The sequence below is a fragment of the Anopheles stephensi genome, chromosome 2 (genome assembly GCF_013141755.1).
Source record: "Anopheles stephensi strain Indian chromosome 2, UCI_ANSTEP_V1.0, whole genome shotgun sequence".
Lineage (NCBI taxonomy): Eukaryota > Metazoa > Arthropoda > Insecta > Diptera > Culicidae > Anopheles > Anopheles stephensi.
In genome coordinates this window covers 23,798-50,734 of record NC_050202.1, presented here as the reverse complement: position 1 = coordinate 50,734, position 26,937 = coordinate 23,798, and the positions used below count along the sequence as shown (strand labels likewise).

Sequence of the window (26,937 nt, the reverse complement as noted above, 5' to 3'; positions counted from 1 at the left end):
GGCTGGAAGGACTATGACTCCAAAAAGTGGCAAATAACAGCGCTTTGAAATACGTGGTGAAAGATTTATCTGAAATACTTAGAATACGTGTTATTAGCTGTAACGAATATGATCCAAAAATCACTGTCAGTAGTATATGTTTCACATAACAAAATCTGCATGTAATTTATTCACATAATGTTTGCTTACTTTTAAAATGTAGTTCTCGGATATCTCTCGCATGATTCTCACAGTTTGTCTCTTCACTCTGCAGCATAAGCGCTCTCGCGCTTTTATTGGAATTGTACCAGGTTCGGGTTTAGTGCGCTTCATGAAGAGTGTGAAATGTGTGAATAACAGGGAGAAGTGTATGTGTATCTGTGTACACTCTGAGGTCGTTGACACCGTTTACGGTCGATTGACGCCGGCTCAGAGTTTCATTTCTCGCGACGAACGCCGCATCCTCAGTGCGTCGGGCCTTTTTTGCCCTTTAGTTCCATTCCCCTACTTCGTTATGTGCTTGATATTTGCTTTCTTACAGAAATATTCACACATACATTCAAGCGCATATACACATATACGCACGTAAACATAACGCTTTTGAGGCAGGAACGAATTTGGATGCCGTCGCTAGGGATAAGGAAAATGCGTGATGTGTTTTTGTGTACGGTACATTTGAAGATGGTTTGATGAAAGCATGTGGGATTTGCCCTTTTTCCGATTCGTTTACAAAGCGTACCATTTGGCTCACGAACAAATTCGATTGCATTTCGCACGGTGCACTGCACTAGTGCTCTTTTACAAATCATACATTGTGCGTATTTCGAAAGCTGTTATCTCTATTATGACTTTCCTGAACAATTGAATGATCTGTTTACGCGCTTTTCAAATGTTAAGACATTATGTTGAAGACAGTGCAATGTTGAATTATAAAATTTGTCTTCAAATATAATTGCATTATAGTTGTACAATAGTTTATTTGGTGAACAAAAAATACGAAACATTGTTAAAATTTTCATTTGAGTTGAAATTATTTTGGTTATTGTATGTTTGTGGTTTTCTTGTATATAAATGATCATTTAAACTAACTTGTAATAGACATCTCGTTATGGAATATGCAAAATCTGATTAACGGTTCAAATGTTTCGTAATAGTAATTAATTATGTTTCTGTTCGCATCGCTATTTTGTAAAATTGTATGCCTGTTATTTTAGCTAAATCATTTGGTTTGTGACTTCTAATCACGATGTTTTCCCATTACAGATTTTAAACGACCTCCACATGGAGCAGCGAAAAGCTGCTTTGGGTTGATTAAGAAATGTACATTTAAAACATACTTTTTTTGTATGTACTGGTCCGTAGTTCATCATGTAGTGGAGTATATGCCGATTAAACCTGCCACTACTTACCATTGACAGATATAATGTTGGTGTTTGGTGCAAGAAAGTTGTGAATTGCCAACAAAACAAAATGTCGACGACAAAATGAAGTGAGCGATGAATATCAAGTGTGGTTTACTCTACAGTGCTTAAACGAGGATTGATAATAGTGCAATTTGTATCACTTATATTCCGTGTCAGGAAATTATAAAAATGGACTATGTATCGTGCAAGAAAAAAAAAACTCATGAATAACTTACACATTTATGAGAAAGAATTGAAACTGGCAAAAATATTTGAAAATGTTTCAATTCGTCACAATCTATTTCGATCTAAACATACGTAAGAAAAAACGAACACATCATCGTGTTGTGATTACATACAGCAATCACATGAACTACGAATAAAAAGTGCAACTATAACAAACGCGAAGAGATGTAAAATTGTAACGCAATAACGGTGCGGTGTTTTAAAACGTGGCATAAACCTACAAGTAATGTAGGGTCGATTTGAAATGATGTTTGTCGGTATGATATGTGTTCGACACATGAACGATCGTGGAAGTAATAATCAGTAACTATACATAAAAGCACAATTGTTGCTTCACCTTAACCAAGATGAGCGATACGCATCTGTTGAACACTAACGATGCGCCTGATGAATATTACGATGGATGTGACTTGACAAGCGGCTTGTTTTGGCATGAATTAGGCACCTTTTTAAAATATGAACGTGAGCTGAAGAATCAGTGGTTATCCTTGAGTTTATTTTGTTCATACTACCTTCCTATTCGTAAATACAGTTGGTCAACTGATATCAGCATAAACAGCGAATCTGTTACACGTGCAGGTAACAGTAATAGCAATAGGAACATGATTAACAATCACGTTAAAAATCATCATAAGGATAGGAAGAGTGATAGTGGTTGCTATATAGAAAATGATAGTCGTTGGAGCATTGTGCATTGCTTTGCGAACGAGTACCTTAGAGGTGTGAGACGACACAGTCGCACTAGCCTGTGGAAGCGATGGCGCTGGAAAAGAATTTCTGCAATTGGAAAGGCACTCTTTTTCTTCTATGTGATCACAATAAGCGCAAACGTCGTAGCAACTCAAGGAACGGATTCTTTGCAGAGCACAAATCGGATTGGGGCATCATCTCCAAAGGAAGAAGCTGTTATAGTAAGCTCTGGTGAAGGTAGGTTGATGTGAAAACCTACATACTCACATATTCGATGTTTGGAACCGATGGTGAATTTGCTAGATATCTATTTGATTACACAATGTTAATATATGTTTACATATGTTAATGATTTTACGATTTTTTATCGCTGTAGTGTGTTCGAGCGTCGATGTACGTAATACACCTCTTCATTTGGAACGATTAAGAAAATGTCGAGTGGTGGAGGGCTTCGTACAGATTATGCTGATTGACAAGTATGGCAACGACAGTTTTGACAATTACACCTTTCCATTGCTTACGGAAATTACGGGATATCTGCTGTTGTTCCGTGTTAATGGACTGCAAACTCTGGGGCAGCTTTTCCCGAATCTGACCGTCATCAGAGGTAGCGAGCTTGCTAACAACTATGCTCTAGTAGTTTACGAATTAATGCATATAAAGGTAAGTTAAAATGTAAGCAATAGTAAAAAAGCGGTTGATTTTGTATTAGTTATTTTCGTCACCCATTTTATCGTAATTTGCAACATTAATTTTGTAGTATTCTTAATGGATCACGAGAAAAGAGCGTCAACTGCCGTCTGATAGTTCAACATGTCCAGAAACAGTTCTTCAATATAAGAACTACATTATCTTTATAAAAAACTTCTTATTTGTTTGCTATGATTGATTTATGCCTTTGTAAAAAGATCATTTTCCTTCATCATTTTAGGAGCTGGGTCTTACTTCATTGATCGACATTCAGCGAGGAGGTGTACGGATTGAGAAAAATCCTAATTTATGTCACGCAGATACGATTGATTGGAAGACAATAGCACCTGAAGGAGAGAACTGGATAAAGGTAATAAGCAAAACATAATAATAATGTAACATCGCTGTGATGATGTTACCGAGCTAAGATTAAAAAGAGTAACATAAAATGTACAGTGTTTGCAAATAATTATAGCCAACTTATACGTGTGCATACTCGATTGTATATGCTGTTTTGCGGTTGCGAAAAAATGTACAACCAAATAATGTGCAGATATGGACTAGGACTGACTGACTTTCCATCTACGGGTAAAATCATGTCACAAAAAGCCAGAAATGGCATGCCGAGACCTTTCGAGTTTGTAGTGTCAAGAAAGAAAAAGGCGAGAATAGAAGGATTCCACCACATAGATGAACTATTGGTTAACTAGATTATTACGTAGATTAACACTGTCCGTTTGACTAAGCTATAATTGATACCTTCCTTAGCCCCAATTGGCCATTTCTAATTGTTATGATGAAAGTCTTGCATGTGCAGCAAATTTCATTGTATCCCATTTGAAACCACCATTCAAAGTGTCTTCCACGTCGTACACTGGGAGTAGACTCAGTAGTTTTCATACAAAATAAGCTTTTATTGCAATGTTTGTAATAATGTATGTCCCCCGGTACTTCTATGAAATATCTGGCTAGGTATTCTCTACCCTGCATATGATGCAACTGGCGTGCTTGGTGGCTAGTGTTTAGAGACCGTTGTAGTTCTTCTTGTTTTCCTATAGAACCTCTAGAAATCTAGTCCTGCCATCCTAACTTCCTTTATTTAATTTCCCTGTAGATGTGACAGTCATTCCAGCTTAAGTGGGAATTTCCTCGATAGGATATGATATCAATCCCTTCGCTTATAGCAGCTAGCGTATCTAAGACTATGCCAGAAAGTATCACTATTTCATATATTACAAGTAGTTTTAATTTATATTTGATTCTCCATCTAAACAACGGAAAAGGAAGCTGTCCTTATCTTTGAATTGATTAAAGAACAAGATTATGAAAGCTAGTAGAATCTAAGATTGTGCATCACAATTTTGTTTATTTACGAAACACAAAGCCTTGTCTAACACCGGATGCAACTTTTGGAATTCATTCATCAGTTAGTTATATAAAGCTTACATCGACATTTATGTTAGGCTGGTGTGAGTGTTTGGTCGTATACGACTATTCGTACAAACTTCGTATGGGAAATGACAGATAAGGTAGGATCACAGTTATCAAACAAATTTGATTTTGGTCGTAGGCCCAAACCGAACAATGACATAATGCCGGTATCAGAGCTGATATGTTATGCCATAAAGCATTATGAGAACGGTAAAACAACGTTAGATAATAATTAAAAAAAAATCTCAGAAAATAACGTATATTTAGTTCAAAAGTATGTTTACAACATGAATAAAGCGATTTAGCAAACGGATTGAAGCGTCATATAGAGCGATAACGTCGAAATAACAATAAGGAAAAGTAAGATGGAGCATTAGGATGGTTTGTCGCATCGCTCTGGAATAATAAGAAGTTAAAAAAAATCTGCTTTGTAGTGATTTTTAAAGATTCTTGCAGACGATAAGGAAGACCTACAAAACAAAGTACCTGGCAGCCCCATGCTGCCATGGCATGCCAGGCTGTCTCTCATGTATAACACAAACTAACAAAGTCATTAATATTTGTATCATTCCTTAACAGTAATTATTTTAAAAAGAGGGCATTTTGTATCAATTTCAGCAAAACATTGTGATGGAAAGTAGCTTCAGATTCTCGCTGTACTATACACCTGTACTGAATTTGTTTTTTCGTACTTATCGTGGAATTGCTCATTAATTGTTTCTTATTTTTTTATTTTTACATGTTTTTCATTTAGGCTAATCAAGATGCAAATGAATGCACAACTTGTCCGAGTAATGTTACCGTTTTACTTCCAAATGGAATGACGCAGATGATCAGATGTCCATCGCGAGAGGTAAATCGTCTGATTCACAACGATAAACCAAGCCATCTATGCTGGTCATCAAACCACTGCCAACAAAGTATGTTCTGGATTATTGTAGTGCCAAAAATGCATGAAAATGATTTTTTTCTTCTATATTTTGCCTTAGAATGTCCTACAAGCTGTCCGAAATCATGCACAAAAACTGGTGAATGTTGCAACACATCCTGTCTTGGTCAGTGCAGCAGTGGAAATAAATCGCAATGCATGGTGTGTCGCAATTACTATTATATTCAAAACAATCACACTCGGTGTGTGGACAAATGTCCAGATCATATGTTCCTGTTTAGCGAAAGCCGGTGCTTAACGGAAGAAGAATGCTATAAGTTGTACAAACCACTTCAGCGAGTTGCTGATATTACCGATGATCATCCGTATGTTCCTGCACAGGGTGAATGTCGGCTTGATTGCCCTGTAGGATATACTTTGACGCCCGCTCCTGGGACTCAACGGCTAACCTGTGTTCCATGTAAGGGCCCGTGTCGCAGTGAATGCAAGGGCATGGTTATTGAAAGCATATCACAAATACAACAATTACGCGGATGTACGATCATTCAAGGATCTCTTTCTATTCGATTGAGACAACTTGGGGGAGGTATGTGTAAAAAATGGTAGATTTCTACTGAAGGGATTAGGAATAGGGGTAGTGTAAAAATATTAACATTGATTTTGTTTTCTTTTTGCTGTCATATAGAAAATGTCGTTCGTGAATTGGAGAAAGTTCTTTACTCGATCGAAGAAATTTACGGCTATCTCACCATTGTTCGTTCTTATGCTCTGATGTCTTTAGGATTTTTCAGGAATCTAAAAATCATCCATGGCACTGTTCTAAATGCAAAGTAAGTACATGATGCTACTGCTGCTAATAGTAGAAAAGTTTTTACTATTAATAACCATTCACTCAAATTTGCAGTCTTTCGTTGAGTGTGATCGATAATCAGAATCTTCAAGAACTTTGGAATCAAAATGTTACCATAAAGCGTGGTAATGTTCGTTTCAATGACAATCCAATGTTATGTGTGAAGAAAATTACTTCTCTAAAAAGCCATTTCGGAGATGGTGTGGGCATTGAAAATGAAGAACAGTTAAATAAAACTAACGGGGTTCGAGTAGCTTGTGAAATTAAGAAGCTAAGAACAAAGCCGACGAAGATATCGTTAGATTCAGTTATTATCCAATGGGACTCATTCAAAGACCTGCCAGACATGCGGCAACTACTCGGATACGTCGTATACTATATTGAGGCACCGCACGAAAATGTTACGTTCTATGACGGACGCGATGCTTGCAACTCGCAAGGATGGCGTGTTGACGACGTGGCTAACATGCAGGAATTAGACCAGGCAACACACATTCTGACACGGTTGCAACCTTTCACACAGTATGCATATTACGTTAAAACGTATACATTGTCTTCAGAGAACCTAGGTGGGCAAACGGATATTACGTACTTTCGAACTTCACCCGGCACCCCAAGAATCATTCGAGATTTACATGTTTACATAGAAAATAATACGCTGGTGAGTAAAATTAAAACAATTTGCGATAATTGATAAAGTTATGGGCTGAAAAGGGATGCTTTAGAAGATGTAACACATTGTTTCATTCTCCAAAAAACTAAAGGTTGTTTCATGGCAAGAACCGACAAAAATATATGGGAAACTATCAGCATACAAAATAGGTGCAACCTTAAACGACGAGCGAAATGACATGATAAAACAACGCAATTATTGTCATGATGGTAAGCTTTACATATTTATTTATGCTGCAAAAGTGTATCGTTATGAAAATATTTGTTTATGCTTCTCACAGAAATAGAAAAACCCGAAACAAAGCCAAACATCCCTGTAGAAAGTACATCAATTGCTACTACAGCATCCCCGGTTAAAGATAATCAAAATCAATGCTCAAAGGAAGAGTGTGCGGCTTTCTGTTCGGCATCAGGCGTAACGGAGTCGGAGAGTGGATTGAAGATAGATGTAAATGAGGTGGAGATGTCAATAGGCTTCGAAGATTGGTTGCATAATTATGTTTACATCAAGTGGGTATTTTTGTCTAACACAATACCACAAGTTTGCACATGACGATATGATTTAAAAACTTGAAGTAACATATTTTGTATATTTCAGAAATCCAAAATCCAGTCGAAAACGGCGGGAAGACAGCGGAAGCAGTGCAACTGTCCCAGCTGGGAACAACTCTTACATATTTCCATCTAATACAGAAAACAAGCCAAGAATAGCTTCAAATTACGAGAGCATGAAAGATCCCAACGAAGAATACTACCGGACCCTCGGAGAAACAACTAATCAAACACGAATTACATTTCCCCTATCATATTTCAAACATTTTGCGCTTTATACCTTTCGAGTCCACGCTTGCCGTGAGCAGGCGACTAAGGTACCTGGGGTAGTGGTGCAAGATATGGCAGATTTATGTGGTTCAGAAGTGTTATTTATATATCGAACACCTACAAAACCAGACGCAGACGACATACCGCTAGATTCTATCGAACTTGACGATCAGTCTAACCATACCCAACGTGTAATTCGAGTGCGGTGGAAGGGTCCGTCAAAGCCTAATGGGGCATTAGTGTCTTACTCGATAAAGTATCATCGAACTGATCTAGATTCAGTGCAACCCACTGTGCGCTGCGTTACTGTGGATGTACACACATCGCTTGGGTATGCTTTACTAACAAAGTTAGATGCAGGAAACTATAGCATACGTATTATGGCCACAACGACCGCAGGCAATGGTCCATATTCTCCTCCGAAATTTCTGAGCCTGGAGAAGCGTGAGTCAGATACGCTCACTGTAGGCTGGTTAATAACAATTGGTGCTGTTGCAGTGGTACTAGTATCGCTGCTGACAATTGGTGTCTGCTACATTATGAACAAATATAAACAAATGTCAAATATGCGACTGTTTGCACAGGTTAATCCTGACTATGCAGGGGTCACATACAAGGTAGACGAGTGGGAAGTTCCTCGTGAGCATATAATTCAACTAGAAGAACTCGGCCAAGGTTCGTTCGGTATGGTCTACAAGGGTATCATGACGAAGCTGGGGAACGACACAAACGTACCCTGTGCCATTAAGACTGTCACGGAGAATGCTACTGAGCGAGAGCGCGATAGTTTTCTTATTGAGGCAACGATTATGAAAGAATTTCATACGCACCACGTTGTAAGACTCTATGGTGTCGTTTCTGTCGGCCAGCCGACGCTAGTTATCATGGAGCTGATGGCGAATGGTGATTTAAAAAGCTACCTCCGGCGTCATCGGCCGGACTACGAAAATGGTGAAGAATCGTCACCACAGCCTCCAACACTAAAGCAAATCTACCAAATGGCAATTGAAATTGCTGATGGAATGGCTTACCTTTCGGCGAAAAAATTCGTCCATCGTGACTTGGCTGCACGAAACTGTATGGTAGCCGAGGATCTAACTGTTAAAATAGGTGACTTTGGTATGACGCGCGATATATACGAAACAGACTATTATAGAAAAGGTACGAAAGGATTTTTACCAGTACGATGGATGGCTCCAGAGAGCCTGAAAGATGGCATGTTTTCAAGCAGCAGCGACGTATTCAGCTATGGCGTTGTCCTGTGGGAAATGGCGACCCTTGCCTCACAACCGTATCAGGTACATGGTTTAATCAGAATTTTTTGAACGGATATCTTGGAATAATGGCAGTTGAACTGATTTTTAATATCCTTTGTTTCTGCAGGGATTAACCAATGATCAAGTATTGCGATACGTTATAGACGGTGGTGTCATGGAACGTCCAGAGAATTGCCCTGATAAGCTCTACGAGCTGATGAGAATATGTTGGCAACATAGGGCTACAGCACGACCTTCCTTCGTGGACATTATTCGAATGCTCTTGCCAGATGCAAATGATCATTTTAAGATGGTATCCTTCTTTTTCTCTCCAGATGCCATTGATAATTCCGTCCAGCCTGGACAAGGTAATCAATCAACAAAGTTAATAAGTACGTTCATGAGTATTTCTAAATTATTAATTTTTGTATTTTATAGCATTGTTGGATGACGTTACAGAACCATTACGTGCCCACGAGGATGGTTTCGACGAAGATGAGGATGATCCTTATTCAATAGAAGGAACCGATAGTCGACTAATGCAGAATAATGGGCCTAAACCTGATATTCGGTCGCCTCACTCTCCGCAAAGGTGAGCAAAACCTTCAGGCGACTGAGGCTGAAGTAAGTAGAATGTATTATATAGATCGAGCAACCTTGTATGATTTAATTGTAATCATTGCAATCACGCTCGTCCGGTCTACCAATATATAGTTACATTTAAATATGTTAGCTCTGTAAAAACTGTGAGCTAACAAATTAACGAATATATACAGAACACTAAAAAGGAAATCGATGAAAGGTGCAAGGACTAATGGAAAATGTATTTTCATTACGAAGTCTTTTTGTCCGAGGGAACCTATAGTAAAGCAGTACTCACAATCGTTGTAGCAATCAAATAAGCATTGCTTTATAACAAGCAACTTCGGTCCACAATGATTTAGACAATAGCGCAAAGGCATCCAAAATAGACACGTTGTTTTCAACATAGCAACGATTCTAAAAGACTCTTGCGACCGCCTTTCTAAATGCCTACTACAGAGGTTGTGCTACTGATACACGATTTATCTTAAACTTCATGCCTGTATCCAGCAGTGATGTTATCTCATACCATGCAACAGTTGTATAGTTTAGAGTATCGGGAGCATCACGCATGTACTGGGATGGAATGCTGTTATTACGATAACTGTAAAGCAATCGTTTCATAGCCCAATTAAACACACATTTGAAATGTGACGGTATAGAGGGTGTAAAGAACAAAAAAAAAAAGGAAACGAATACCACCAAATACTATGCCAAGGGTCGTTAAAACTTTAATACCATAACATCCCTGCGGCTCCTGGTGTTGTATAATTAAATATTATTGGTTACTTTGTTACCAGTTCCCCTGCAAGAGGAAACTCAATACAGGTTATTCTGAATTCCCTGGAATTCTGCACATCGCGATTCCTATTAATATTCGAATTTTAGATTCTTTGAGTAATTAACCAATTTCAAGACAAAGGTTTCGTATGTTACGTGGCTATAGGTCAATAATTTTTTTATTCGTGAACAATAATTGAAAACTTTTTTATATCATTGACAATATTCGCGCTCTTTCAAATTTGATTTTAAATTTCCAAATCAAAATCATTTATTAATTAATTTAGAAAATATGCTTAAGCGCAGCTATTTAGTTTTATATAATTTATATTTCTTTTACACGAGCATAGCTGTCATTGGTCTTGCATAAAGGAATAGAAAGGAAAATATTTTGATTATCATTAATGAGATTTTTAAGCAAGTTTCATTTCTTTCCAGTTTAGATTTGGCAACAGAGTCTTTTTATTTACATTTTATTCGCATGAAATTACCGTAACAATTCAATTCGATAGAGTGAACGCCAATTATATTAGACAATTCTTAGTTATATTTGTGAGTCTTGATTACCTGATTTTTTCGCGAACATGAAAAAATGCACTAAAAGCCAAGTACATATAACACCCACAAATTAGCACATAATTCTCGCTTAAGCATCAAAGAATATTATAAGTAAACTAACTGACAGCACTAATTTGCTAGTCGCAAGGATCCCGATGGTATAGCACGTAAGGTTAAAGTGTAAGATATTGGTTATAATTTAAGTTATGAAAACAAACTTTACGCGGAACATACAAAGGTAAAGGTGCTTACAGTTGGCCGAATGGAATGTAAATATATCTTACTGGTGGCAAAATTGTCAAATGTAAAATATCATTATCAACTGTGGAAATTTGAGGCTTGTAGTAATGTATTTGACGATACGATGCAAAACAAAAACGAGTTTAACATAAAAAGTAACATCGCTGCAGAAAACTAAGAACTATTTGACTGATAATTCAAGACCGCAGGACGAAAGGCCAGAAGAATCAGCGAATATTTTTCCCTGATTCTTTAAAACGGAATGGATAAAATAGCTCCGATGGTACAAACTAACACGTTGATGATGTATTTTTTCAAATTGCAGTTCCTTCAAAATAAAATCAGTTGAGGAATATTGATTGTTCAAATGATAGTTGCTACGAAGAACTGGAATGCATTGAGTGTAAAGAATGTGTAATTTATACATTTTTGTTAGTAAATTAATTTGACTAAGCTCGCTAAAAGCCAATATAGAAGAGACATCAAGAACAAACTAGACAAAACGACAAAAGTCAAGAGAATTAGTTTGTCGTCATGGGTTGCAGTGTCCTCACATGATACTACTATAGAAACCAACTCTCTCTTGGTATTCATTGCAAGAAAACGGAATTCTTTACCTGCTTAATTTACTTGACATGCAAAGCCGCTCATTTAATAACAAAAGTGTTATGGAAAAAGCGAATAGGACACAAGGCTAGATGAAAACAACAGTAAAGCAGGAAAATGCCAGTTTCTATGTAAATCTTAGAGGAAAGAAAGTATATCAACAATTCACAGTTCCTTAGCTGCAAAGCTAAATAAACAATAGTGCCACCGCGTACTACTAATTTTACTGCTGTTAAGCTTTTCTTCGCCATTTTTAAGACGAATTTCGAGTTCAATTATCCATGATCCTTTTTTTGTGTAGTGGATGGGGGTTTGTTTAAAAAGAATCATTTGACATACTAGCTGTAATATAGTTGAAATTAAGCTAAAGTTAATAGAAGGAGGATAAATTAAAATGAGTGTGTCAGAGACAGGGAAAATAAAGATCCAGAAATCCAGGAGCGAATAATCCGGTGAATTATATCAGTTACAATTTTCATCTGCCATCCGACTGCTTCCAAATAACTTTTTTGTCTTTCCGTTTTATGGAGCAGGCAAGCTGGGTTATACAGGAAAAACCAAAAGGTTGTCTATGTAATTGCATGATTAGGCAGTTTTATAATTTATTTGAGAGAAACCAAAAATCTTTCGTTAGCAATTTGTTTTATATCCAGGCGAGTTAGATATAAGTAACTCGACGATTGATTTTTGTTATTTAACATGTGTTTTTATTAGGGTACAAGAGTGTTAGTGCGTTTATTATGTGTGTGCGGCGGAAGTAAAACAACGGTCAGGAAATATCGAGTATATTACTCGAATTAGCAGTATATTGAATGTAGTACTAGCATTAGATATCATGAACATCATCTTTCAGTAAATACTAGATTCTTTCATCCTGTTACGAATATTGCGAATTATTCAAAGTAAATAAAAAATACAAATTCAAACAATCTCCAGCATTCACAAACAAAAACAAACAAAACTTACTGACATTCAACAAAACTTCGCGTCACAAAAATTGTAAAAACAAATCAGTTTGAAATCAGGATTCGACACAGCAGTTTATGTAAATGTGGTAGGTAATTTTGAATAGAAGCTATCGTCGAAGTTAATGATGTACATAGAAAGATAAAATTATAATTTAAAATCATACTGCGTTAAGGTAGGATAGGCGTTTAATTTTACACAGAGAAGGGTACAATAAAATAATTTTCGTACCATAGAAGAGAACACAGAAAGGTCTTGAAACAAAACCAAATGTTGCGTATTTTATTTAAAGCCTTGTTTGGATATTGTTCATTGGTAGAAAAAATACTTCAAAATATCACTAATCTTTGACTATCATTCCATTTCGTTTACGGAATATAATAGCTGCAATACATAACGACTGAAGAACGGTTACAAGTGTAATGAACAGTTTGGATTCGTGTAATTCCTCGTGTTTGATAAGGGTGTTGAATGTGAATTCCTGTTTTGAATCATTCAAATTTTCATTCAGACAGATTGTTATAATCAGTGTTGAAAAAAATGTGTAAACAAATATATCAAGCTTAGTTAATGATTCTATGGAAAGCATATGCTGAACATATTTTTAATTTTATAATCGATTTTATCTATCATGCGAATACGCACGCGTCCATTGGTACACCTTAGTAATCATGATGTTTCTGCAGCTACATTTAGTTACAATGCGGTGAGTAACAATGTTCGAAGTACAAGAATACAGAATTATTTTTTTATAACGCAGTAAGTTATGTCTGTTTCCTCTCTCCCTTTGTATGCACTAAAATTCCTCGTTGAGTGTAGTGCGACTATAGAATGCACGTGAGTAAGCGGTTGAGTTTCCACGACCAAACAACCCAAAGCAACCTCGTTTATATACACACCAAATCGCTGCAGTGAATGGAATCGCCAAGAGTACGCCGATTAATAATCCCATCAGCAAGGCACCATCATTTGAAGGATTGTTACCAGCCCCGTCAGGACATCGCATGTGCGTGTGCTTGTGCTCCAAATCCACCATGGACAAACCTGCCATCTGCGGTGGGCTGTTGCAGCTAAGGAGCGGATTTTGCGAAAGTGGTTAAAAAAATAATACATGTAGTTTATCATGTCTTTTTTAGATCTTGTGAGACTATAAACTTACTCAATATTATTGAGGATCGCTGGCGTTGTTCGTTCGATGATGGGTAGAAGAGAGAGCAGAACCCACCGGTTAGAGCAATCGCAAGCCCATGGGTTCACGCGAATGTCAATCACTTCCATTGAATCCCATTGAACTAGTAATTGTGCGTCGAGGTAGGAAATATTATTGTTGTGCAAATACAAACGCTTGATCGGTGACCAATCAAACCGTTCGGGGTTATCAGTGTCATTTCGCATAAAGGCATGTCCATGAATAAAGCTCAGATGTGGATTATTCGTAATATGTATTTCTTCTAATGCCTCCAGTCCACTGAAGGCTCCTCGGCCTATCACTCTTAGCTGAGTCATGTAGGATAGACTGAGGAATGTAAGCTGCTTCAAGGATGGAAACTCACTAGAATATAAACAATTGTTAATTTGCGGATTATGTTCCTGATTTGAAGATTCAGATTGACGAACTTACGTGCCCACTACGATCGAACTGATTGGATTCTCATCAACACTTAGCCATTTCAGACCCTTAGCGTAGGTCAATGCTGGTGGTACTATTTGTAAAAGATTTCCGGTGAGGTTGAGATATTGCAATCGTTGAGGCGTATGAAAAAGATATTTAGGAATATCTTCTAGCTCCATGTAGCTTAAATCTAAACTGACAAGACGATCGATACTGGCTATGGCAATTTCAGACTGTTGATCAATGACCTTGAATGGATTTAGATCCAGGCTCAGTTCTTCTAGACTCGGTAGATTTTCGAATAAATCCTGGTTTAATGAGTGTAACTCATTTGCGCTAAGACGCAAAACACGTAGATGTTTCATCGGTACATATTCGTTTGGCGAATAATGCCCAACGAAGATGTCTGGGGTAAGTGCCTCACTTTTAAGCCGATTGTGTGACAGATCTAAAACCTGTAACAACGTTAAATTCATAAAACACTTGCTTTCAATAGTAGCAATCTCGTTGTGGCTCAAATCTAAAAGAGTAACATTCATTGACGGGAACTGCGTCACTTCTTTCATGCCAGTAGATACAAGCAGCACTGATTTTACATCAAATTCGCTTGTGCTTAACGATTGCCAGTCATCTGGGGAAAATTGTGGATCAATCTTTCTGTTGCTACAATCAAATATGCCAAAATCTACTTTGCAATTGCAGTTTTGGCATAGGTTAGACGTTTGCAATATAGAAGCTGTCGTTTTTGTAGAGTTTTCAGCTGAGGTCACAGTGCTGGCAATAGTCGTATTCTGTAACAGGAAAGAAACATAACATTAATTTTTACAACAAAAGTAGGTATGTATTAAAAGTTTTTTAAATATGAAAAGTTGAATGAAAGGATTTCTGGCGTAGGAGCGTATAAGTAAGGCGGCAAAAAAAGACTAATAACGGCTATCCTAACTATTCACCACTGGCTCCCGAGAGCGGTACCAGATCGACTCGATCGCTGTACGAGCAATGCAATGACGACTGGATTGATGCGAACATTTCACCACACTGTATTATTATACGTTTATTATCAATTATTATTGGTGATAATCAATTATTAATTGAATAAATATTTTTTCTGTTAGAATCAGTGTAAAAACAATAAAATGATTATTTAATCAAATTAAATGATCTAATTTCAATATCGTATACAAAAGAAGCCTGACCAAGTTGACTAATCATGACAGAATAATTGATTGTATCGACCGTTATGTGGGTGAACACTCATTAACATTGTGTATCCAAAATATGGTTTTCATTCGGTATTAATCGTTAGAATTTTGTACTGTTGTTAAGCGAAAAAAAAGCATGTGGCGTTAAAGGTTTAAAACGGCTACAAAACATTATAAACACTTGTCACCAAAGCTCGATAGACTAGATGGTAAATCTTTTCTATGGAGAAACGATCTATATGGAAATTAATATCCATTCCTGAATGGTGAAAGACTGACACCACTATATCTCGGCCACTGGATAATTCACGTCGTCCCGTCTAGAAAAATCGGTTAGATACAATTCTTAATGACAATACGGCACCGGAGCGTCATATTTAATAAATAAATACAATTCTTAATCTAGAGATTGTTTCCAGTTCTCGATATACTTTCAGCTTATTGCGTTGAAAAGGTACTGTTTTTTATCATACCATACTCGAGTGGAGTAACGTTGTATAAGATGTTTCCTTGAAATAAGCATGATTCATTATTTTGTGAAGTTGTTTTTGCACACAGCTTTAAACTGTCATCGATATAAAAACCTTAAGCTTAGAGCTTAAAATGTGTATGTGTGTTTCGGGTATGATACATCAGCAAAGCAATCGCACCTAAAAACCTTAACCTTAAAAACGCCGCACGTCAATTTTGTTATCTTTTCGATAAGGCGGTGTTCGTACCAAGTGTTCATAGATGTGATAAGAGATAGGAAATACTAAAGCTGTTACAGTTACAGTATTAACCTGCGAATTTGTTAAAAGGGAATAACAGTAACAGTAATAACAGAATAACATAGTACTAGACTAAACGAACACTAGACTAACTTATGTTTTCAAAAAAAGTTCGCAGATGCTATTTAAATTTAAGTATGCAATACAAAAATATAACAAAACGTTATTCCAATATATAAAAAATTAATTAAACCAATGAGCAACGAAGTATATTTTGTCTTTGAATTCAATTAATTTGTAAGATTCTCAGTGGTACAGTAAAAATTAGGCTATAATTTACCTGGTCAGCAACATCGACTGCAAAAACGAAACCGGAAGTAAATGCTTGTAATAAAGCTGTTGTAGCTAAAATAAACATCCAATTAGAACAACATTTCTGTCGCACTGAAGATCTCATTTTCACTCCGTTGTATGCTGTTACTTATATTACTAAGGTATCACTGATAGATTTGAACAAGACACGCCCTAATCTACACTTCAAACTACTAATTGTAGTCAAAGCGAACAACTTTGAATTTTGTTTTTTTGCACTATAATTATTTAGCTTGTTTTCACTTTTCGGCGTTAGTACTCGCTTCAAATAGAAACATGAATGATTTCTCGATCCTCCCCACAGTCGGTTTCGAAAACTGGAACGCAGGTGTTAACTTAAGGCCGGTGTTAGAACGCTTGGAATGATGTCGTATTTTACATTGCGGCACATCGAACACCGTATCACATCGGCGCATAGAAAATCGTATCACCGTAGATAACGCATGCACCTCACATATCTTGGAACGTCCTTGTCATTTGTTCATGCGTCTTTCTCTAGCTTATAAGCTTTTTTCATTTTCACAGCAGCTCAGAAGTCATTGCTATCTTATCAAAAAATTCAATAGATAAGGTAAGCCTGATTGTGTGTTACCTAGCTTGAATATAGGATTCATTTATGGTGTTCAGACGACCTGTAAGTTTACCTGAGTAAAAAAAGAGATTTGATTTTACAAAGAAAACAAATTAAATAAGAATTTATCATTCATATTTATTCATACCACATACCACAACAAAAGCATTATATGCCTCCAATCTTTCAACCACATAATGCGAAACCGATTACGCGCGCTATACGTCGTGTTGACTCAAGGCCAACCACGTTTCAACACTACACAAGCACGCTAACGGCTCAGATGCAGCAGAATTATAAGCCACTTTTACGAAAGCATACCATAACAATTCGCATGAGACAACCCTTATTTTTAATCAGCTAGATGGTAGTAGAACGAAGAATTTGATGAACGAAAATTCTGTACTTTCAAAAAGTTGTGCTTAATTTGAATCAGTTAAATCTAACAAATATATGTTGATAATAGGATTTTGCTACGCAGAATTTGCGTGATCTCTCGCGATCAGCAAGTAAGACTGTTTGCTAGATACTGGCTTGTAGATGGCTGAGTTCGGAAGGGAGAGAAAAGGGTGTGGTGGGGGGGGGGGGAGGGTGAGTTTCTGAGCATGTTGAACATTCGGATCAATGTGACCATTTCGGGTGACGTTTGGCGAAACGTATATTTTTCAAGTCTTTAAAAATGAGTTTTCTTTCCTGTATTTATAGTTGTCCCGCCGTGTCAGTTCCAAAACTCTTAATAAAAAATCACAATTGCGCACGATAATTTCACGCACAATGTTTTTTTCTCGAAACATAATCGCGACGACGTTTTCACAAATTGACCAATTCAACTGTCTGTTTTATGTAAGCCATAGGAGCGCACGGTAGTTTTTAGCACTATACGCTAAAATTTATTTCTATACTTCAATAGTTCAATAATATCCCTTGATGTGGATATTATTCAATTATTTATTTTATTTATAATTTAAGTATTACGGTTTGTCACCGTATTGTCAACACATCATGTGTTGACGCTATATTATTCAACTATATATAATAAGTATTACGGCTAGAGACAATTCAATTATTTAATTATTTATAAATGTTGTCCCGGTCGTACGTGCGAAACAAATGCTTCTAAATCGAATGCAGCTCAATCAATCAAAGTCGATTTCTTTCCGTTATGACGTTGCTGCTCGAAAGGGTTCGCGAAAAGGGACGGAGATTCAAGGGTATAACGGTTATACTTAGACCATAAATGTTTCCCAGTTACTGCGTGGAGACTACATCTTGCAGTTTTTTATCGTTTATTTATAGAGGCTTTGGGTATTTGAGACCTCCTTCGCCTCTTAAAAAACTAGCAGTGTTAACTAGCACTATTAAGAGTGGTAGTGTGGCGGAACTTAGACGCTAGTAGGCTTACCATGGCTTCCCCGTTTTCAAAACGCGCATTAATGGATGCTCCGTGACCCGGTGCGAAGGCATCGGTGAATATGCGGAGTTTTGCTCTTGCAGAAATATAATGATTAGTAATACTTTAACACCAGAAGTGCAGAACACACTGACTCGTGTGCCACTTGTTACAGATTGATTTGGGGAACGATGCATACGGTGTTGGAGTGTAGAGTGTGTGAGGCTTGAATTACAGTGTCTGCATTTGGACAGTGAAGAACAATCGTATGTTCAATGATTGTCCCGCAGTAAATTGTCCGCACAACCGTGTGTTAAAAAAAGATTTCATACTTTTAAAAGTTGAGCCGCCTTCATTGCCAGCAATATATATATATATATATATATATATATATATATATATATATATATATATATATATATATATATATATATATATATATATATATATATATATATATATATAGCAGTGCGTCCATCAAAAACTTTTTGTTCTGATTTTACATGCAGTCTGTGTCTGCGGCGCTCACCTTTCTTTTATATAACGCTCCGAGGAGTCATTGATAAAGATTTGAAGATCGAAATTCCACAACATTTAAGATAACATTACATCCAACACCTTGAATTACCAACTACAAAATAAACACTCGACTTCAAAAATAAATTATTTTGAACTATATTTTAGTACACGTGTATTGGAACAAATGCGTTCGCAACATTATGCAATTTAAGGTGTCGAAATAAGACATAACAATAGATTATTTTTTTGACGACAGAAGCTATTGTGATAAAAAGATTGTTGATCATCAAAAGCAATATTGTGATAAATCATTTCTTACATGTGCGTCGCACATTGTAGCTATTTTTAACCGATACTTGAGTATAAAAAGACATATTGTTACTAGCTCTTGCAATACATCTTGTTAGTAGCTGTAACAGCATATGTAACTCAATAGTTTAGTTTTTTATTAACTTAAATTTCTTTACATTTTCTCACATCTGCACATTTTTTTCTATGAGCAATTTCTGATCCGCAGGCTCCAGACTCGTTACTAGATATGCATGTAGTGCGGATCTCTCTAGGCTAGGAATTTTATATCCATCCCACATTGTTTATGAGCAAAAAACTCGGACCTAAAGCAATACATATGATAGCTGATACGTATATAAAAATGACGTAATCTGCAACGGCGTTTAGCAGATTAATATTGAGTTATTGGGCCCCGAAACATTCGCACAGTAATTACGGATACACGGAGCCAGACAGTTATAAAAGATAGTGGGCATCTTTTGCACTGTGTGTTTCATCAGTTGACGTTACTGCGAAACTCAGTTTTGGAAGTCAAAAGTAATACATCGTGTTTTCAATCATTAAGAAATCAGTTCAATTACTGTTATTTGTTCTATTAAGATGTTGGAAGTCAAAAGTAATACATCGTGTTTTCAATCATTAAGAAATCAGTTCAATTACTGTTATTTGTTCTATAAAGATGTTGGGTGTTATTTGCTTACTTTCAAAGACTGTATTGTTTCGTAGCGTAGCATGTTTTTGAGTTCCATATCGCTCTCTTGCACCGATAAAAGTTGGCACTCATCTGCGCAACTGCGCTCCTCAATCGAACTAAAACCCGATCCTAGAAAGTTCGTTGAGAGATGTACATAGAACAGTTTTCTTCCAAACGATAGTTAACATCCAAGCTCTCGTTTGAGCGAACTGAGAAAACATTTCAGTCCGGCAGAAACAGTGTTCGACTCCTGACGTGTCCCTATTGTTTACCCTAATTTTAATACGCGATTAAATTGCAGCGATGGCGTGTATTAAATTGTGATTCATCGGTATAAAATCATTTGAATTCAATTAAAACATGTAATAAGTGCTGAACAACTAAAGTGATTGAACACTCGAATTGAGTAATAGCCGTAGCGTGGAGTGGAAATTTCCATTAAATAATATAATACTTTAGCATTTATTTTAGAGTTGCAAAAAAGTGTGCTTCCCTGGCTTATTTTTTTTTTTATTCATAAAGGACGGCCTGGCCGTATTCCTCCCTGGCTTAGTGATACTTAAAAAAATCAGGAATAATATTGAGGACATGTTATAATAAATCATGAACGTAACATATGTTATGTTCGAAATGATATAAATTAAATTTCTACCAACAAAGTTCAATAATCAATGCCTGCACAGTATATTGCAAATGTTATTTAAAATAGACAGGTAAAAAGCAGCAAAAGACCTATGACTGATTTCACTTACTTGTTGCTTTTTTATTGTCACGACACAGATATTGGAACGTTCTGTTTAAAATGGCAGAATATGGCAGAAATAAGCAGTCAGTTATCCTCCTTGTTGTGAATGCAGTTTCACTTCTTGAAACTTATGCTTCTTCAATGTATCGTGGACATCGTTTAGTGTGGAAAATTTGCGCTTTATTCGCTTCTTTCTGCAGTTTTCGATGAGTATCCTAAGGTGAACTGGTTTAATATACACATTTTAATTCGGGGAAAGTAATGATTTAAAAAAATTAATCAATTAAAATGGAAACAAACAAAAATTGTGATGTTAAAACGTTAAAAATGTGTGTAACTCTTTCTTAATTACCAATTTAAGTAAATTTCTATTCCATATCCGAGATTTACATCTCGGGGTATTGAATAGTTTTGATGATTTTTTTCTTAAATATCAGAATCTATTTTACTAGATTGCATGATTCTCTCTTTCTGCTAGAAAGAGTGAGAAACAAGTCCCGTGTAAGAGTAGTAAACACAATAATAAAGACACATCAATCTTTTATATAGGGCAATCTGGTAATGCTTTAAATAAACTACTCGTCACCCTCGTCACGATGATGATCTACGAGAAACTATTTATAAATTTTATTGCCATTTATCTTGCACATGGTTCAGAAAGTTCGAATAAATAGAACAGATATTGAAACAAAAATTAAATACCAAGAAAGCATTAATGAGAGTGTTAAGAAGCATTTTTTTTATTTACAGATTTTTCTTCAAACATCACAACTGCGGCATGGATGAAATAATCATATATAATTCGTTGCGTATGTTTCGTGATTATCATTATGTCTCTAATATCATAAATGCAGGAAACAGCGAAACTCCGATGGTTTTAACAGACGCGCCAAATATGGATGAAACTTATAACTTCATTAATAAATCTTTATCTCGGCAGTCAAAATATCAAATTCCAAAATCAAGTTCCAATAACTATGAAGTACCTCAGATCAACTCTAGTGCTTTCTATACTACACATATTGAAGAGTATAGCAAAGACACAGCATACAGTTACGATAATTGTGCTACATTTGAAGGAAATACATCGTACTTGAATGTATCATGTGAAACTATTCTCAACTATAGCATTCCATTGTATGGGTACTGCATTCCTTTTGTACTACTGATTACGCTGGCAGCAAATTCGTTAATAATCGTTATTCTTAAAAAAAGAACTATGGCTTCACCGACAAATGTTATACTTATGGGTGAGTCAAAGATGTTATGCATAAAAAGTTTTAATTTATTTTAAAAAGAGCACTATAAATAAATCGCGTGTTAGCTACCAAATTATAATTGTGATGCCTCATCTATCTAGGCTTTAGCTAAGTTTGGCAAGGGACGTAATGATGATGATTACGCACGGGATAAATCAATTAATTTGTGTAATTGTTTATTTATAATTCATTACGTCTGCTTAACGCCATATTTGATGGGCTGAGCATCATGAACAGTGTAAAAATCCTTTTTTTTATTTCACTTATTCTAAACATTCGATTTTACTTATTGCAGCAATGGCTCTGTGCGACATGTTCACTCTTCTTTTTCCGGCTCCTGGATTAATTTACATGTACACATTTGGAAATCATTACAAGCCTCTGGCTCCTATAATAGCATGCTATGTGTGGAATGCACTAAATGAGGTAAGTATTTATATGTTACCACATACAGCCTCAATCCAACAACATTTGTTCCCTTAACATTTTTGTTTCATCATAATAGATGCTTTTAATTTTCCTTATTATACGTAAGGCATACGTAACTCCAACATTTCTATCGAATTTCATGTAGGATATGGATGAAAATTATATTTCAAGGATAGGGATTGTATTATGCGGAAAAATGTTGCGCTGCCTTTATCATTTTTTTCCAGATCTGGACATGAAATGCTTAAGCATTATTATATACATAAAGATAAACTTTCGCGGATATTTCTATTGGTTTGCCTTGTGCACATGCACATAACGATAAGAATTATTACAACACGAAGTTTAATGCTGCTGTAAAAGTCGTTATATTTATTGCGTCCATAAAACCGCCGATGTCGATGCTCAGTTAGATAATACATGATATTCATAAATTGACTTAGGAAAAAATCATAATCTAAATTAGTCTTTAAATAAGTTACACTAACTATACACTAATATCAAACAATTTATAAGGGCAAAATAAACATCTAACATACTATAGCTCGTTAACTTACACGATTTATTTATTTTTTGTTCATAAGGCACGGACTGGCCGTATTGCTTATGATTTATTTTTATTTATTTATATTTTAATTATGACGGCTTGTGCCGTATTGTCATGATGTATTGTTATGTATAGACTTTATTACCTCCAAAACATGGTCATCGTATCTGATCATTTGCGCATAGTAGAAATTGACATTTATAACATATATTACATCTTTGCATTCTGAGCATTTTCGCATAAATTTATAAATTTAAACATCAGCTTGTATATAATGGTAGATTTCGAAATCATTCTAAAACAGAAAATTATGAACACGAGAGAATATTATAGAGCAGAAGTGAAACACAGGGGCAGAAAATTTGCAGAATATCGATCGAATTAAAAAAAGCAATGGAATAAAGGAATTAATATAAAGAGCACACGAACAACGAACAGCATATTATCTGGACTTGATTTGTCCAAATACTGGGTAAGCATTATGAAAATAGTGGGACAAAGAGACTGTACCAGACAGAGAAAGTACCAAACACTGAAAACCACCTAGTTTTTACTTTAAAAAAATACAGTGAAGATAGAAAAAGACTTGGGAATGACGCGTTGATAACGCGCGTAGAAGCAATCGTCAGATCTATGCAAGAAGCTCGAATTTAAGTCTAAAATAGTAGAAAAAGGTTGGCAAATGACTGCAGACGTCGAAAACCTGAAAAGAGTGGTTGAGCCTTTGAATATGGAGGAGCAATATATTGCTCCTATAATAGAAAATTGAATCTCACTCATAAGAAAGCAGAAGAAGCTTGTTTATAATATATATATATATATATGTATATATATATATATGTATATATATATATATATATATATATATATATATATATATATATATATATACATATATATATATATATATATATATATATTGTTGTAATTTCTTGCAGATTCTTCCCGCAATGTGTCACACAGCATCAGTGTGGCTTACATTAGCCTTAGCGGTACAAAGGTAAGAATTATAATGCTCAATTAATTTACTTAAACTTTTAAAACAAACATTTTTTTAATGGAACATTTTGTTTCTTACAGATACATTTACGTTTGTCATGCTCCTGCAGCTCGAACTTGGTGTACTATTTCTAGAGTAAAGAAATGCATTGGCTGTATATTTTTTGCAGCACTGTTACATCAAAGTTGTAGATTTTTTGACAGGTATGTAGTTTATCGTTGTGGTATGTAAATATTTGAAAATTTTCGAAGCCTAATTATAACTTATCGATGAAGTAGAAGTTATCGTTGTGTAGAATAGGATTATATGGGATATTAGTTGAAGAGGTGCACTGACAAGTCTTCATCTATTTCTATGAAATGGTGGATGGTTAAACGAACGGATAGCCATTAATTAACAAAGCAGCTCAGATGAAGCCAAACACCCATTACTCTAAGCAAATTTAACAAATAATCTTCTCCAGTTATCAACTAGACCTATAACTCACTTTTATGCTGGTTATATGATTTGTTACGTGCCGAAATTCTCCCATATGTATATTTAATGAACTTTATCAACATCATATTCAGATTGCATATACACTCATGCTTTTATACATTTCTATACGTTGTATATCAACGCAATTTTATAGAAAGAAGCCTCGATCACGATGTGATTTGGTCTCGATGACGTGTGGTGCAATCACGCTTGCTCACTGCAACTGTCATAAAAAGATTTAAATGAATTATTCGTTTTATATTAATAGTTCAATGTTTCTCATGTTTGCTTAAAATTGTTCAGATGAAAACATATTTTATTTTTCGCTACAAAAACTTCATAAGCTGTTCTTACCGGATAAGAAAAAAGTTTATAGGCATTAATGATTCGAATAGGTTTATTCAACATATTACAAGTTTCATTCGATTTCTTTCCTTCAGGTCGTATACACTCATAACCATAGAATGGGGCGGTCAATTAACGAACGTTTGTCACGTCGAAACAGCTAAATGGATACACGAATACACTAGCGAAGACTTATATTATACGTCTTATTTTACGTTTCGTATTTTATTTGTTCATTTGATACCATGTGCTAGTCTTGTAACCCTCAATATTTTACTTTTTAGGGCGATGAAGCAAGCTCAACAGAAAAGGGAACGACTTTTTCAAGATAATAAAAAACGTGAAAGTAAACGAGTACGCGATTCTAACTGCACTACACTTATGTTGATCGTTGTGGTTACGGTATTTTTAGTTGTAGAAATACCATTAGGCGTCATAACTGCTTTACATATTATTTCATCTCTTTTGTATGAATTCCTGGATTATTACATAGCCAATTTATTTATTTTATTCGCAAACTTTTTCCTTATCGTAAGTTATCCCATTAATTTTGCTATTTATTGTGGAATGTCGCGTCAGTTTCGTGAAACCTTCAAAGAAATTTTTTTGAAATCAAAATCGTTAATTCAGATAAAAAATGAATATAGTTCGTCTAAATACACTTCAGTGAATGGACCGCGAACATTTACCAATGAAACAGTTATTTAACCAAATGAATTATATACTGTTTTAACAAGATAGAAATGGACATAATTTCAAATCGGATGGAAATAATTTGTTTAGGATCAATTTATGAATTAAGGCCGAGCTCACCCGGTATAAGGTGCCCTTTCACGGTTTGGAGAAGGAAATGTCTCCAAACCATCGTGAATTGTATTCTTTTTTGTAATTTAGTTTTAAGCAATACAGCCAGGCCGTTCTTCATGAATAAAAATTTATGAATTATGAGCTATGATTATGATTATAATTATAAATGATAATTTGAATAAATTGCAACATATGTTTATGTTTAAAAAACTTTAACTGCCGTACGTTAAGTGCATCGCAATATATGGCCATAAATGCAGTCATAATAGTCTACATTAATAAACATTTATACCAGGGTATAAAAGGTGAATGTGACAGTAGCTAGGGAAAAAGAAACAAAAAATTGGGAAAATTTAATCATTAGTGATACCCTCATCCATGGAAACAAACAACATTGGTGCGTTCCATAACACCTTTGGCACCACCTTCGGCTAAAACTGAGCGTTGGTTTCGTTTTTAATTTCAGAACGGTTGTAAAAATTGACATGCACAAGATTATCATTGTTTCCAGACTAAGTTTCGGCTGTCGTTGGTTGTGTAAAATATTTGTCTAACAGTGAATGCGATTCTCAACTTCTTACAGCGATGATCATTTGGACTTTTGTGGAAAATCACATGTTTTCCATCCTAGCTCTTCTGGACTGTAATAAAGGTGCAATTAAGCTGCTTAAAAATATGTATTTTTTCATGATTTATGGGTTCAAACAAGTTTTTAAGAAAATTTTGGTGAAAATCTCGGTAAAATGTTTCAATTTTCTGCAGCGCGAATACGCGGGGTTTCTATTGTAGTGTAGTGCATAAAATTGAGAACGCTTACGTCACTGTACTTCGATACTCCGGTTCTGCTGTGTGAAGACCGGTGCCTCTATCGCCTTGGCTACTGGACCGCCCCGGTTCCGCACCACCTTGCGTTCTTTATTCGGCTGCTAGATCCTGCCTCCCCCGCATTCCGATCCTACGTCGAGATTATGATCCCTATAACGTTCTTTTTTATTCAGCAAAATTAAGCCAGGCCGTTGTTACGGAATTAAAAAAGTCACAATCGATGTAGAACATTGAAAGTAACACTTTGTTTAACATTGTAGTACATTTTAGAAATCACATTTTGTTTCTCGCTGTTGTTTCATTCTACCGCTGCTCCATAAAATGTTGAAGTATAGTTTTTGAAGTGAAATATATCACAATTCCGTGCATCCGAGTGAGATTAACGGATCTGCTCTGTGAGGGGCTTCGACTGTCGCTCAAGTACAAGTATCTGCGTACCGGTTGACAGGGTCTCGTTCGGTTGCTGCACAATGAGCAACGTA

General features: G+C 35.8%; 2 protein-coding genes across 43 annotated transcripts in view; one reads left to right on the top strand and one right to left on the bottom strand.

Moving 5' to 3' along the window:
• LOC118508044 (sex peptide receptor-like) overlaps positions 1–25,889 on the top strand; it is a 31,148-nt gene extending 5,259 nt beyond the window's left edge. For 19 of the 41 annotated variants that reach the window (XM_036047458.1, XM_036047453.1, XM_036047465.1 and 16 more), the window contains 17 exons: positions 1,243–2,555; positions 2,695–2,981; positions 3,250–3,378; positions 5,194–5,359; positions 5,429–5,914; positions 6,014–6,158; positions 6,233–6,839; positions 6,943–7,060; positions 7,132–7,360; positions 7,449–8,970; positions 9,056–9,296; positions 9,367–9,520; positions 21,517–22,016; positions 22,321–22,451; positions 23,940–24,001; positions 24,082–24,204; positions 24,919–25,889. In XM_036047458.1, the coding sequence (XP_035903351.1) occupies positions 1,976–2,555; positions 2,695–2,981; positions 3,250–3,378; positions 5,194–5,359; positions 5,429–5,914; positions 6,014–6,158; positions 6,233–6,839; positions 6,943–7,060; positions 7,132–7,360; positions 7,449–8,970; positions 9,056–9,296; positions 9,367–9,520; positions 21,517–22,016; positions 22,321–22,451; positions 23,940–24,001; positions 24,082–24,204; positions 24,919–25,531 (6,093 nt within the window). In that variant the 5' untranslated portion in view covers positions 1,243–1,975 and the 3' untranslated portion in view covers positions 25,532–25,889. Of the gene's footprint in view, positions 1–1,242; positions 2,556–2,694; positions 2,982–3,249; positions 3,379–5,193; positions 5,360–5,428; positions 5,915–6,013; positions 6,159–6,232; positions 6,840–6,942; positions 7,061–7,131; positions 7,361–7,426; positions 8,971–9,055; positions 9,297–9,366; positions 9,553–19,917; positions 20,735–21,516; positions 22,017–22,320; positions 22,452–23,939; positions 24,002–24,081; positions 24,205–24,918 lie in introns of those variants that run through there. The other 22 variants (XM_036047482.1, XM_036047483.1, XM_036047477.1 and 19 more) reach the window with 14 other exon arrangements.
• On the bottom strand, positions 12,914–17,653 carry LOC118508049 (leucine-rich repeat neuronal protein 3-like). Of its 2 annotated transcripts, none has more exons than XM_036047503.1 (5): positions 17,283–17,651; positions 17,149–17,200; positions 14,282–15,063; positions 13,820–14,212; positions 12,914–13,730 (listed from the first exon to the last, which is right to left on the bottom strand). In XM_036047503.1, exons 3-5 carry the CDS (start codon positions 14,836–14,838, stop codon positions 13,457–13,459), a joined length of 1,224 nt encoding a protein of 407 aa, XP_035903396.1. In that variant the 5' UTR covers positions 14,839–15,063; positions 17,149–17,200; positions 17,283–17,651; the 3' UTR covers positions 12,914–13,456. The 2 variants fall into 2 exon arrangements, with proteins under 2 accessions (XP_035903396.1, XP_035903395.1); XM_036047502.1 differs by having other exon boundaries at positions 12,916–13,730; positions 16,525–17,200; positions 17,283–17,653.
• Positions 25,890–26,937: the final 1,048 nt, after the last annotated feature.